Source organism: Grampus griseus (assembly GCF_964374135.1).
Source record: "Grampus griseus genome assembly, chromosome: 16".
NCBI lineage: Eukaryota > Metazoa > Chordata > Mammalia > Artiodactyla > Delphinidae > Grampus > Grampus griseus.
In genome coordinates this window covers 4939983-4953263 of record NC_139010.1, presented here as the reverse complement: position 1 = coordinate 4953263, position 13281 = coordinate 4939983, and the positions used below count along the sequence as shown (strand labels likewise).

Below are 13281 nucleotides of genomic sequence, written 5' to 3'. Positions count from 1 at the left end.
AATTTTCCTCAGTTGAGGAGAAAAGCTTCTCTGAAAGTGGGGTTTCCTCTCCCTGGAGGCCTGTCATCAGCAGGTGTGAGCTGCGTGGGCTCACCAGCCCCACCCAGCCTGGCCGAGGTGCTGCTCTGTTGACTGTTCTGTCTTCTGGCAGGTGCCGTTGCTAGGGAAAAACGTGAAGACCGTCTGACTTTGATTCCTCAGTGGGGAACTGTTTTTCCTGCTTCTCCTCACCCTCTGTACCTGTATCCCTCTCTCAAACTACTTGCTCTGCCTTTCTTTAAGGCAGGAGGAATATTTATGTGCTATTTATTTATTATTTTTTAATTTTTATTTTTGGCTGCGTTGGGTCTTCGTTGCTGCGCGTGGGCTTTCCCTAGTTGCAGCGAGCTGGGGCTACTCTTCATTGCGGTGCGTGGGCTTCTCAGTGCGGTGGCTTCTCTTGTGCAGAGCGCGGGCTCTAGGAGCGCGGGTTTCAGTAGTTGCAGCATGCGGGCTCAGTAGTTGCGGCACATGGGCTCTAGAGCTCAGGTTCAGTAGTTGTGGTGCACGGGATTATTTGCTCTGCGGCACGTGGGATCTCCCCGGACCAGGGCTCGAACGTGTGTCCCCTGCATTAGCAGGCGGATTCTTAACCACTGCACCACCAGGGAAGTCTCTAGAGGAATATTTAAATGTTTAGTGTTATCTCTGGGTGACAGGATTGTAGGATGCCTTTTACCTTATTTTTTGAGCTTTTCTTCATGTCCTAAATTTTCTATAATTTATAATAAATTTTCTCTTTATTTAAATACGATATTTTCAGTTGACAGTAAAGTTTTCTATTATTTTCTGTAATATGTCTTACTTAACACATTTTTTTTCTGATTATAACTGTATGTGTGTTTGTTTTAAACAATTAAAAGGAATGCATCAGTGTATTAAGCAGAATAGGAAGATACCTAGTAATCCCACTCTCTAGAGAAAACTACTGTTAGAGCTTTTTCCTGTGCACCTACTGGCCCACATAATCCTATATAAGTATTATTTATAAGAAGTGACTACCATTCCTCTCTCGTTCTGTAACTCATACTTTTTCCCATTTAGCAAATAGCATGGACAACCTTTCATGTCAGTTACACATACGTTATGAATCAGAAATCCAAAACTCTCTGGGAGCCAGAGAAACACATTAAATGAGCAAAGTGAACTGATGCAGTGTAGAGACCATGGGTGGGCTCATGGTAAGCTGGTGAGTACGCACCCTTCATCGAAATAGGCAGCCGGTGCCTATGTTTTTGTCACGTTCTCACATTCCCATGCCCGAATGTGGGTCTGTCATTGTTGGATTTTTTTATTTTCCAAGAGAAGCTAGAAATCTGTAATTATTTACTTGAATTTTTCCAATTTTCCGTATACCATGAGGCCCATCTGCTGGCTGGGCTGTAGGCAGTGATGTACCCACTTGCTACCTGAGGTGATGTACCTGATTCTGTTTACAGTAGCCTTTTTTTGTTTTTCAGTGCATAGCATCTTATCCTTTATTTTTTCGCACTTTCTCATCATTGAAGTTGATGTGTCTTTTTCGGCAATACCCGCAGACACCCGATCTCGATTTGAAACTGATAATAGATTAGCCTCTAAAATAGCTCATCTGCTGTAGCCCTGTCAGGTTCTTCCTTCAGGACCTTATAGCCAGAGGCTGTGTACTCTTCTTTCTTAAATATGCAGGGAAGCATTCAGAGAAGAGGCTAAGAATTGCACAGGTTAGATGCAGACGGGAGTTCACGCCACTGCCCCACGCGTAGGGACTTGATGGCGGGGGCAACAGACGCCCTGTCCTTGGGCCTGAGAGGCGTTGCATCCAGTCCACATGGGAGCAGGTTGCAGAAAGGGTCTGGTTCTCACTCTGACCCCTTAGAATAAAGGACTGTATTAATCCCCAACAGTCTGTGGAGTCGACTCACCTCTTCCTCCTTGTTGTGCTGGCTCCGACGGGTTCTCTCCTTTTCAGATGATTTCATGACTCCCTGAAAGCAGACCAACTAGGAGGGGGCGTCACCCAGGCCCTTTACTCCTGTATCTGCTTCTCCGAACCTCCGTTTTCTCTCTGAGCTGTGTTTGCTGGTGGCCCAGCATAGAGTTGCTGAGAGGATTGCGTTTTAAGTAAGACGAGTGTGCGAAAGAAACTAGCACAGCGCTCAGTAATGTTGGTTTTCTCTATTTTTAAGTGTTTTTTTTTTTTGATGTAAAACTCTTATTCATGTCTCATTCAAATGAGCTTTAGAAATACAGACTTTTGTGGTTGGGGACTGTGTATTGACTGACATGAGTAGTGGTAGCATAATTTAGAGCTGTCATTTGTGGCATTAACGTGCTTTAAGCAGAAACTGATTTGTTTTGTTTTGTTTTGTTTATGGTTTTTGACGTGTTTCTGTTTTGGTCTGAATAGGAGGAACCTGATCTGGTTAGTGCAATTTATGGCCGAGGGATAGCCTATGGAAAGAAGGGATTACATGTGAGTATGGAATAGTTACGCCTGCCATAGTGTCTACGTGATCGGACTCGGACCAGGGTTCCCATAGAGCCCCTCACCGCTCCCCGGGCTCTGAGGGAACACGCAGTGGTGTCATTCCAGTTCACAGATGAGACCATGGCCGTAGGGGACTTCTCCAAGATCAAGTGGCTGGGATGTGGGGGGATGGGAGTTTCTGCCCAGGTCTTCTGAGGTTACTTTCTATTCCAAAAGGACAGCCTTTGGCAGCCTAAACTTTATTTCATGATGAGCTGGACATAAGCCTAGAAAAACACGAGAGCTTGACTGAATTCCTGAGGAAACACTCATTGCTGTAAAAGAGAGACGGGGCATCAGTAGTGTAGTAGGACTTAGAATCTGAGTTCCTTCCACAATTTTTAAAGGTTGAATAAAAGAACAAAGGTTTTTTTGTAAAATTTATTTTTAATTTGTTACCATACATTATACTTTCCCAGATAGATATGTCTCTGGAGCCTTATTCCCCTTATTTCTGAGGAATGCAGGAGGAAGGTTATAATAAGTATTGGATGGCCAGAACGTTCGTCCGGGTTTTTCCATAAGATGTTCATATTTATTTCTAAATAAGTAGTTATGTCATTACTAAATTACTGGATTTTTCAGAAAATCTATTGAAGCTGGTTTTGAATAACAGTATGTCTCATGATGTTACGGAAAAACCCGGATGAACTTTTTGGTCAACCCAATATATTTTGGTCAAACAAAGGCACTATGGTATAAAAATGAAGACTTTTCCTGGGAGTATATAGTAAATAATGAAGTGGTCTAGGATCAGATGTCCAACTTTTCAGTCTTGAACATTCTACGTAAACTTTTTCTATTATTTTCTATTAAAAATATTCAAATGAAATTATGTCTTGAGGGAGAAGTGTCGCTTTTGTATCTTTGCCAATTTAAAAAAACTGTCCTAATTGCCTGCCGGCCTACTGGAGAAATCTTGTATAATATTTGTATATTTCTGAGACTTGAGAAGGAAGACTGAGCAGGAACCCAGATTTGGGAATGAAGATGTTTAGGAAGGAAACAATGTTACATTCAGAGCATCAATAAATAGCCCTAGTTAGGTTCAGGGCATCAGTAAATGACCTAAGTTGCCCTAGTAAAGGTCAGCGATGAAGTGCTTCTTCCTCATTCTCATCTCTTTTAATTTTATATCTTGATGTGAAATTTGCTTGTATCTTTAATGCACTTTTAATGTAAAAGTAACATGCTCACATATTTTTGATATAAAGTGATGTGTAAATTTTAAAGAGAACAGGTTTACCTAGACTTCTCCAGGTGTAGGTGTGTAGGCCTAGGGGTTTTGATTGACACTGACACGGCTCCTCTCTGTTCCCTCACTGCCACTGGTCAGCATCACTTTGCACACTGGTGTCCATATATGCTCATCCCTTGAAATTTGTTGATGCGGTGTTTCAATAGGTTAAATTGAGAAAATGTCTCGCCCTCTGTGGAACTTGGGATAGGTAGCCAGGTCCCATGTGCTGTTGATGGGTAGGTAGACTTGAGTGAGTTAAGTAATCGTAATAGAGCTTATTTAACTTGGCCAATCTCTTATTTAGAAGCTAAGTTCATATTTATTTCTAAATAAGTAGTTATATCATTGCTAAATTATTAGTTTTTTCAGAAAATCTATTCAAGCTGGTTTTGAGGAACAGTGTATCTCACACTAAGCTAATGCCTTTTCAAGGACATTAAGAATGCTGAGCTTTCTCTGTTCGAACTGAGCCGAGTAATTACCTTGGAACCAGATCGTCCAGAGGTATTTGAGCAGCGAGCAGAAGTGAGTGTGGCTTTCTTTTTCCCTCTGTTGTTATTGGATTAGTCGAATCTCAGATTTTTTTCCTATTATTTTATTACTGAGAAATTTTAAAACTCCCGTATACCTATTGTGTTTTCCTCCATACATACATAACGCCTTTAAACACAGTTGAAATTACTGGAAAACTATGGGCCGAGTGATACTCCTGATTTAACATATAACAGTAACATTTAGTATTAAGGTGTACAGTTTTGATGTGTACTACCACTGTCAATGTTTGTTGAAAAATATGTCACTGTGTTTATTGTATACGTGACATCCTTTAGCAAAACAATATGACAGTATGGTCAAATGAGATTTACAGCCTTTGGAAGCATGTGTGTGTGCGTGTGCGTGTGTGTGTGCGTGCGTGTGCGCACGCACACTTGCATGTAATTTTTATGAGATATACCTATCTACATAGACATGTAGATCAGGTAAGGGTGACCATAACTGGAACTTGGGACTCACGGTGGAGACAGAGAGGCAACACGTGGTGACAGTTCCAGGTAACGTGTGTGACAGTGGACACCGGGAGAGGGGCTGCTTGGTCAGGAGCAGAGAAGCATGGTCTGCTGGAGCCCTGGGACAGATTGGCAAGGGGAGAGGCGTGGGCGGTGTTTGCAGAGGCCTCACTGAAGAGGTGATGCTGGAGCTGGTCAGAAACCATGTCCTGGGGAGCAAGGTAGAGAAGGGCGTTCAGGCCAGAGAAAGGAATGTGTGCAAAGGCACCCCTTTTAATGTTTTTAAATGAAATGGGTCCATTTTACCATTTTCATAAAACAATAGTAAACTATCCAGGTTTCATGTTGTATTTATTTTACTGCACATTTAACCATGTGAAATGCTTTAGAATTTATGTTAATGTTTTCAATCTGAATAAAACGTAACCTTTAATTATCTGATCTGGTGGGATTTCATAGTTGGACAAAGGGGACAAATGACTTTTTCCCCCTCTCTTGGGGGAGGAAACTTAGCAAGCAAAGGGCACACTAAGTGTTTTAGTAATTTTAAAACTGCATTTGTGATGTTTGCATTTGTGATGTTCTCAAAATTATAGTGTCTGAAGTTACAGTTCAGTTTCTTAAAATGAGTTGTTTGTTTTATTGGGGATTTGGCTTTCTGAAGGAAATTCCTTCTCAATTAATGAAAGAATTCATTTTCCCATGGCACTTTTGGATTGTAACCCTAAGGGTTAAGTGACCGTAATCTGTTCGCTGCTGCACGAGAGTCCTGTTGGTTTTTAGGGTGAGCGTTTGGTGGTTCACTTGGTGACCTTCTGCTCCAGGGACTGGGTACTGTGCTTTTCCCCACCATTATGCTGGTGCTGTGCTAAAATGTTATGATAAAGCATGAATTTAATTAAGCACACTTAGAAAGAAGACTGATTTAGCAGCTTTAAAAAATTTGTATATCTAATAAAACGCTAATTGTGTACCCCAAATGATGTTAGTAATCAGAAAAGTGATTTCCAATGATCCTAAAAATATATAGTAATATCCCCCTTTTCTGGCATCATCAGGCAATAATGTCATGACATAGTGATTCTTCCAGCTAAATTACAGGATACCATTTATATACGTCAGGCGTTATTTTATAAGAAAGCTTTCACTTTTATACTTTCGGAAATAGTCTATATGTAGTGAACATAATTTAACCTTTTTTAGTTACTCTGGTCATTATTATGCGTATTGATTGTTGTGCTGGGGTGTGATAATTCACTTATGTCTCTAGGGGTTAATATACTGGGTTGGGATGTTTTTCCTTTGAAGATATAGCCCTAGACCCCTATGCTTCTTGAACTCTAAGGGCATATTTTCCATTTCTTTCCTCTCTCTGAGCTTTCTTGCCTCTGGTCATGTGCCTGCCTGAATCTTCCCTCTCTTGCTGCTTTTAAGTTCCTGCAGAGGAGGAAACCAGTTAGTAAAACTTGATGGAAATGACCTATTATAAGAACAAAATTAACCCTAATTTAAGGACATCTGTTCTGGATAAATTGCTTGAGCTTGACTGCATGAATACTGATACCCATTTTGGGTTTTCTTATGTCATTTGGGTGAACTTCTGCATTCTGAGCTGTCTTCTGTATTGTCATGGTTGCCTGAACACCACCGACGGCTCCATCAAAAGAGCATTCAGAACAGGCCTGCAGATGTTCCTTCACGGCCTTGCAGATCGTGACTGCTGAGTTGAGAGCCGTTCACAGAAGAGGGCTTACAAAACACCTGGAATCCTAGAAATTGCCGTTCAGCACTGAATACTCCAGACGGCCTAGCTAGACGCCATGGAGGACTCCAATCCGTGTTGAACAATTCCTCTATTTTAATGGTTCAAAGTTATCTTTCAGGTTAATTTGACATGCCAAATTTTGTTTTGAAAGGTAAATGATAGGTTGGGGAACAAATGGTCACACTTCAAGAAAAGCAACATCTGCTTTGACCTAGAACATGAAACAGTGACAAGGCAATTGCCACGGTCATAGGTCATCCGCCTCCCCGTGGCTGGACAAGATCGGCAGCCCCTCAGCTGTTGACTTTGAACCTCACTGCACAGTACGTGGGGTCAAGGGTTCTAGACTGCTGAGAGGGTCACATTGTGAATGTGGGGTGGTGAAGTGGAATTGAAAAGTCAGAAACATTGACGGTTGTAGGGGCGATCGTTGGGACTTTTCTCCCCTAATTACATTTTTGGGTTTATAGATTCTGTCCCCTCTGGGACGAATTAATGAAGCAGTGAGTGATCTCACTAAAGCTATTCAACTTCAGCCCTCAGCACGGCTGTACAGACACCGCGGGACCCTGTACTTCATATCAGAGGTGAATTGTTCTTGCCTTAAAACGTGCCCTTTCATGATGATAAAGATTTCGCCTTTCCTTCTGCTTCAGAAAGCTGCTATTGGATAGATTTGGGTTTGGGGCTGTATTATAATAGTTCGTGATACAAGACAGTTATGAAAGCATTTTCTTTAGCTGAGGTCGAACCCAGTGGAGAAATATTAAGTACCAGGAACACATTTTCTTGCTTGAACTGTCAGCAGTAACTAATTCTGGGCTGGGGGAAAAAAGAAAGAGTGAGAAACAGAAGAAGAGAAATTTGGTTTACAGATTATACCTTAACTGTGCTTGCAGATGTCAGCTTAGAGAAGTAGGTGTGCATGTTGTCAGAGTGTGATCATTAAACTTAGAGGTACAATTTGAATTTCTTTGGGTATCCCAACCCGAAAACCATAACCTGAACTAATGCGGCTTCCCAGACTGTAGCTTCTCAATGTAGCAAGATCATCTTTTATCGTTAGAGTGGTATTTATGACTGCCATAGCTGTTTTTGTGGGCTTGCAGTCATTTTAATAACAATTTTCTATTGCAAAAGAAAGTAGATTTAAAAAATCACAACATAACACATTTTAAGGTTGATCTATGTCCTAATTATTTTAGAATTCAGTATAATAAAATGCTAGTACCAGAAAATAATTTGTAAAATTTCTGTAACAGATTATGGCCTTAATGGAATTTAAAATAATATTCTTTTCTGTGGCTGAGACAGTGTGCTTAAATTAAACCTTTGTGAGCTTCTCCTGTCAATTGAAATCGACTCTTTCAACAAGCAGTGTAAGCATTCTTCTAATATTCGTGGTCATGAAATGTCTCCTTTAAAGCCAGAAAGGGCACAGACTAAATTGGGATTTCTTTTCCTCTATCAGTCGAAAGTAGGACATGTCCAAATATCTAACGAATACTACTTTACTTATTGTTTTCATTCTCCTTTTTGTAGGACTATGCAACAGCCCACGAAGACTTTCAGCAGTCCTTAGAACTGAACAAAAACCAGCCCATAGCTATGCTATACAAAGGTTTAACTTTCTTTCACAGAGGACTTTTGAAGGTGAAAGTGCTGTGCAATATGCGTGCCTACAGCAATCCTGCTTCTCCTTTGCGGTGAACTGAGCGGGGTTAAGTCTGGCAGGTTTTAAAATGACGTCTCAAGTGTCTCATTGGTTTATTTTAGAAAGTCGTTTGCATCGAGATATTTATTGAGCGCCTACTATCTGATAGGTACTTGGAGGAGGATGCAGAAGGGGAGAGGGCGAAAGGTTATAAGGGAGAAATAATGCTTTACACTTGGGACGAATACAGTTTCCAAAGGCTTTCCCCACAGATAACTTATCAGAGGGTGAACACGCGAAAGAAAGCAGTAGAAGCAGAGTGCTTTGGAAGCAGAGGTGAGAAAGATTCATTTGAACTCGGGAGTTAGGGAAGGTCCAGAGAGCAAGTGGACTTCGTCCTGACCTGGAAGGCAGAGCAGGGCTGGGAAGGAGAAGGGCTCTGAGGGCGAGAGGAAGGTGTGAGTGATGACGTGGGGGGCGGGGCCATGGTCAGGCCCTTGGGCAAATAGGCAGGCTGAGTGTGAAGGGCTGCAGCACGGGGAGGGGCCCTGAAAGGTCTCAGGTGCGGACTTGAGTTGCTAGGCCCAGAGGGGCTGTGAAGTCTAGATCTGGGGGGAAATACAGAGTTGAGACCCAATCTGTATTGAGGAAGTGGTTGCTGATGCAGCGGTGGCCGAGGAGGGTAGGGACAGGGGGACTGCTGAGGGGATCGCTGGCCACGTTCAGGTCAGGGGCGGCCAGACTGCCTCGGGTCCTCTGGGGGCTGCAGGAGTGGTCCCAGCACTGTCCCTTGAAGGCTGCTGTGGGAAGAAGGAGGCGAGGGACAAAGGAGAGGCTCTGTGTCAGCTGAGTGGGGCAGGGACGTCACTGCCAGCCTGCCTGCCCCTCCTCCTGCCCGGGACTCTCTGTTCTCCGAGCCTGTTTGGGGAGCCTGTCCTACAGCAGCTTCTTTCCGGCCGGGGTGAGGGGCAGAAACACGGCTGAGAGCGGAGCTCTGGCTCTCACCCAAGGCCTGACACTCCAAACTGCCCGACTGAAGACAGCCGGCCTGAGAGTCACAGACGGTCTGCCCGCCCGCCTAGGTGAAGACACTCATTCTGACCAGGAGGTGGAGAATTCAGAGTAGGCTGCACTTAACCCTGAACTTGGAAAGGTGGGAAGAGCTTCAACAACCTGTGGCAGAGAAGGGTACTCTGGCAGAGAGAGCATGCGTGTTATTATTAAAAATAGTTCTGAGGATCTGACACGCACATAAACACACACACTGGGAGGGTGGGGAGAGAGTTTACCTCTAAAAAGGCCACAAGTTGTAAGTCCTCCGTGTTACCGACAGTGCCTGTCGCATAGTAGGTGCTCAGTAAGAATCAGTGGGGTAAATGCATGTCAAGGGCAGAGAGCGGAATTGGAGTTGGAAGGCCTTGCTCTGAGCTCTCGCTCTGAATCTTATTAACTGCACTGCTGAAGCCGCTGCTTGAACTCTTTGAGCCCGTCTCTCCACATTTATCAGGCAGAGATGATGCTACTGTCTGCCTCTTGAAGTGAGAGTGAGGCTTCCATAAAACAACATGTGTGAAAAGCCCTTTATAAACTGTAAACCTGAATCAGGTATTGATTATGATACAGATTATTTTACATGTGGGAATGTAATTTCATCGAAGTTTTGTGGATTCTAAAAAATAACTCCCGTCCGTTAAAAACCAAACTAGAAGGAATTTTGCAAATCTTACTTCATACACCTCATCTCCGGTTTGCAAGTATGTGGAGGTGGTCCTAACAGGGACCCTTTCCGTCCCCCTTTGAGGATTCGGACAGGCAGTGCGGGCTTTGAGTTATTTAACATGTGCTTTGAGCAGCTGCCAGGTGACGTCTTCCAGTTTATTTTGTCTCTGCCGTCTGTCTTCTCATCTTCTCTCAGTCCCCTTCAGTTAAAAAATTGAGAATCGCAATGCTGTGTTCAGAGTCTCTCCCTTGAGTATCACATGGAGGAGAAAGAGATCTGAAATAGAAAAAAAAAAAGACCAATTATTAGTACTAAGAGGGTCCAGATAATTTTTAAAGTAAACAAATGCAAACAGTTGGTTTCACTTTTAACTGTAAAGCCATGTTTAGGAACGTGGGCAGGGCCCTTTGTGTTATTTCGAAATGAGAATTTTTCAGCAAAGAGCCATAACAGAGACACTAAGTAGAAAATAGACATGGACCAAAATTCAGTTTGGTTTATTCCAAACCTCCCGGATGAAGACCTAGAAACAGTGCTTTCATTCTCTGAGTGTTGGCAGCCCCTCAGTGAACCAGTCTCACCAAACGGTTTGGTCTTCCCTCCTTTTCACCATGCCCACTGACACAGCAGCAACGTGTGTAATAGATGGGAACTTTTTCTTTGCATTTTATAGATCTGCCGTCCGAGGAGGTCAGGGTGTTTCCGTAGCGTCTCACTCATCCCCAAAGCATCCCCGTGAAGTATAGAAGGAGCAGAGGGTGTCCCAGTTACAGAGATTGGAAAACTGAGTCAGTGGTGAAATGCCTTAATTAAAGTAATGAACTTAGTTCAGATATCTCTCTTTCTCTCGTTAACTGTAGAGACGAAGTATTAAATGGACCAATGAGTTTGAGCTGTCTCTGTACCCTAAAGGTGGTCTCTCCAGGTCAACAACAGTTTAGAAACAGAGCGGGTGATGGCTTATTTACTTTATGATATAATACATTAGAAATATATTAGGATATATTACATGACAAGTTTCACAATTGTCCAATTCAGAAGATATATCAGACATTTTGGAAATTCCTAGGGAGTAAAACAGCAAGAACTTTTCTACTGAATTCTACCCATGTTGTAAGGATATTTCAAAAATTGTATATTATAAGCCTTTACTTTGAGAGTTACCTGCGTTTGTTCTGTTCAGTTATACCGAACAGCCCCAGGGCGATGGCTGCCCTTTAGCTAGTAAAGAAGATGGTGGCCTAAGTGGTGATGATTGCATTCACGATGCCAACGAATTCAGAGCCAGTTCATGTGCTTAGAGATTGATTCAACAAACGTAGTTTCTTTGTTCCCAATGGCTCAAAATCTTGATTCTGCTATGTCCCCTCTTTGGCAGAATGAGGTAGAGAGCTGTGCAGTGATTAGACAGGAACCCCGAAACCAAAGACTTAAAAGCTGAAGAGAAATCAGACTTTGAAGAACTGTGGCGTCCAAGCATGCAGTAAGTGCAGTGGGCAGCAGCCGCCTCCTGGGCGTCTCCACGAGACGTCCACAAACACCCCAGACATCACACGCCCCAGTGGACTCACGACCTCCCCCGTACTTCCTAACATTCCTTAACGCCTCCCTCCACCCGGGCTCTCAGCCTAGACTCTTCCTGCCCTCTCTTCTCCCTCCTCCCTCCCTCGTACCCAGACAGCCACCAGATTTTCTCTTAGTTTGCCTTTAAAACTCTCTCCCGAATTTGACCCTTCTTTCCCTCTCCTCAGAGGCACTGTCTCAATCTGAGCTTGCATTATCTCTTGCCTGTTCCATCACAGCCGCCTCCCATCTGGGCCCCATCCTCTCCCCTCTCCAGCGTGTCTTCTCCTTTTTTACCAGCATTTTTCATGTTTACGAAGAGTAAATTTTGTGAGGTCCCACACCTCCTCAGAGCCCCCAGTCCTCGTTGCTGCCTTCCTACTGGCCCCGGCTTTCCCTCTTCCCCACTCCCCCCGACCCCATGCCCCCTGCACTCCTGCCCCTCCGGCTTTCCCAGCGTCGGTGAGCGCTCTGTGCCGCTGCGCGGTGCCCCCGGCCCCGTCCAAGACGCCCTCTTGCTTTACCAAACTCCTCGTTCTTTAAGACCCAGCTCAGTTGTCAGCGCCTCTGTACAGCCTCTTCTGGTCTCCCAGGCTCAGTTCAGTGGTTTCTTTCTCTTCATTCCCAGAGCCTCTTCCTCACATCTCTGCTGTAGCTCTTAGTTTGTATTCTAATAAACTGGTTACCTACTTGGCTTTCTAATGACACTGTGAGTTCTCAGAGTACAGAGGTAATGACTCACCCATCTTCGTGTCCCCTTACCTCCTGCTATCCCTGGCACATAGTAGGCGCTCAATACATGTTTGTCGAATTGAAAGTGCAGTTGTACAAATCCTAAAAGGTCGAGATCATGTCACAGCAGGAAGCCCAATGAAGAATGCCCTTTTACGTTTCTTCGGTGTTAAAATTTATCCGTTCTCATCTTTCACCCAAACAGTAGCTATTCAGTGGCATTTCTTCATGAGGCGATTTTGTCCTCAGTTTTGCCTTTGAAGAGTTTCAAAGCCAGCCTCTCTTACCCTGCTGGCCCCTTCTGAGAAAATCAAGGAGCAGGGGCTGAATGACTTTCTGAAAAGAATCAAGATTGTATAGCTTTTGCAAAACTATTTTGTGTGCCTACCGGGGCACTAAATATTTATTGAGTGCCTACCATGGGCAAGGCATTTGATATCTTTAGTGGTTTTCTGCTCTGAATTCTCTAATCAGGTTGAAATGATCTATTCCAGAAATTTTAAAGTCAAGTGTCTCTCAATTAAAGCTCTTAGAGATTGTGAGCCTTTATAGCCGTTAGGTCAGATATGTCTTTTCCTTGGGAAATGTGGGAAATGTCTTCGTAATTTTTTTTAATCACAATAACTAGAGTCATAATGAAAAGTACGTTCAATCCCAGTGTAAGCCTAGGATGTTTATTCTGAAACATTTCATCACCCATTTTTATTTTATCACCAGTTTCCCCAGAGAGTCCCCCTGCGGCCAAGTGCACTGTGGTTCTGAGGGCTCCCCTGAAAGCGTAGCGTGTGCAGCTCTGGGCCCTTAGTGCCGCCCTGAGCTGTGCTGGCAGGAGTCATGCCCACCTGCCCCCAACTTGAAGGCTTCTCCTGAATTTTACGGTTTCTTTTTTCCTCGTAGATCATGGGAGTCCTTCAGGTGGCTATCCTGGGAGCCTTTCTTCTTGTTCTATAAATAATTTCACATTGGGCTTGCTTTTTTTGTCTCTTCTATTGGTTCACTTTCCAATGCTGCTAGCTGTGATCATTTTGCATCATTTCACACAGCTATTAGGC

General features: G+C 43.6%; 1 protein-coding gene across 4 annotated transcripts in view; it reads left to right on the top strand.

Annotated features, from left to right (window-relative positions):
- The window catches only part of TTC13 (tetratricopeptide repeat domain 13), a gene marked incomplete at its 5' end in the record, with an annotated part of 69904 nt that overhangs the window by 31166 nt on the left and 25457 nt on the right, over window positions 1-13281 (top strand). For 2 of the 4 annotated variants that reach the window (XM_082673687.1, XM_082673684.1), the window contains 4 exons: window positions 2429-2494; window positions 4221-4313; window positions 7031-7147; window positions 8103-8213. In XM_082673687.1, coding sequence (XP_082529813.1) covers window positions 2429-2494; window positions 4221-4313; window positions 7031-7147; window positions 8103-8213 — 387 coding nt within the window. The remainder of the gene's footprint in view (window positions 1-2428; window positions 2495-4220; window positions 4314-7030; window positions 7148-8102; window positions 8214-13281) is intronic. The other 2 variants (XM_082673686.1, XM_082673685.1) reach the window with 1 other exon arrangement.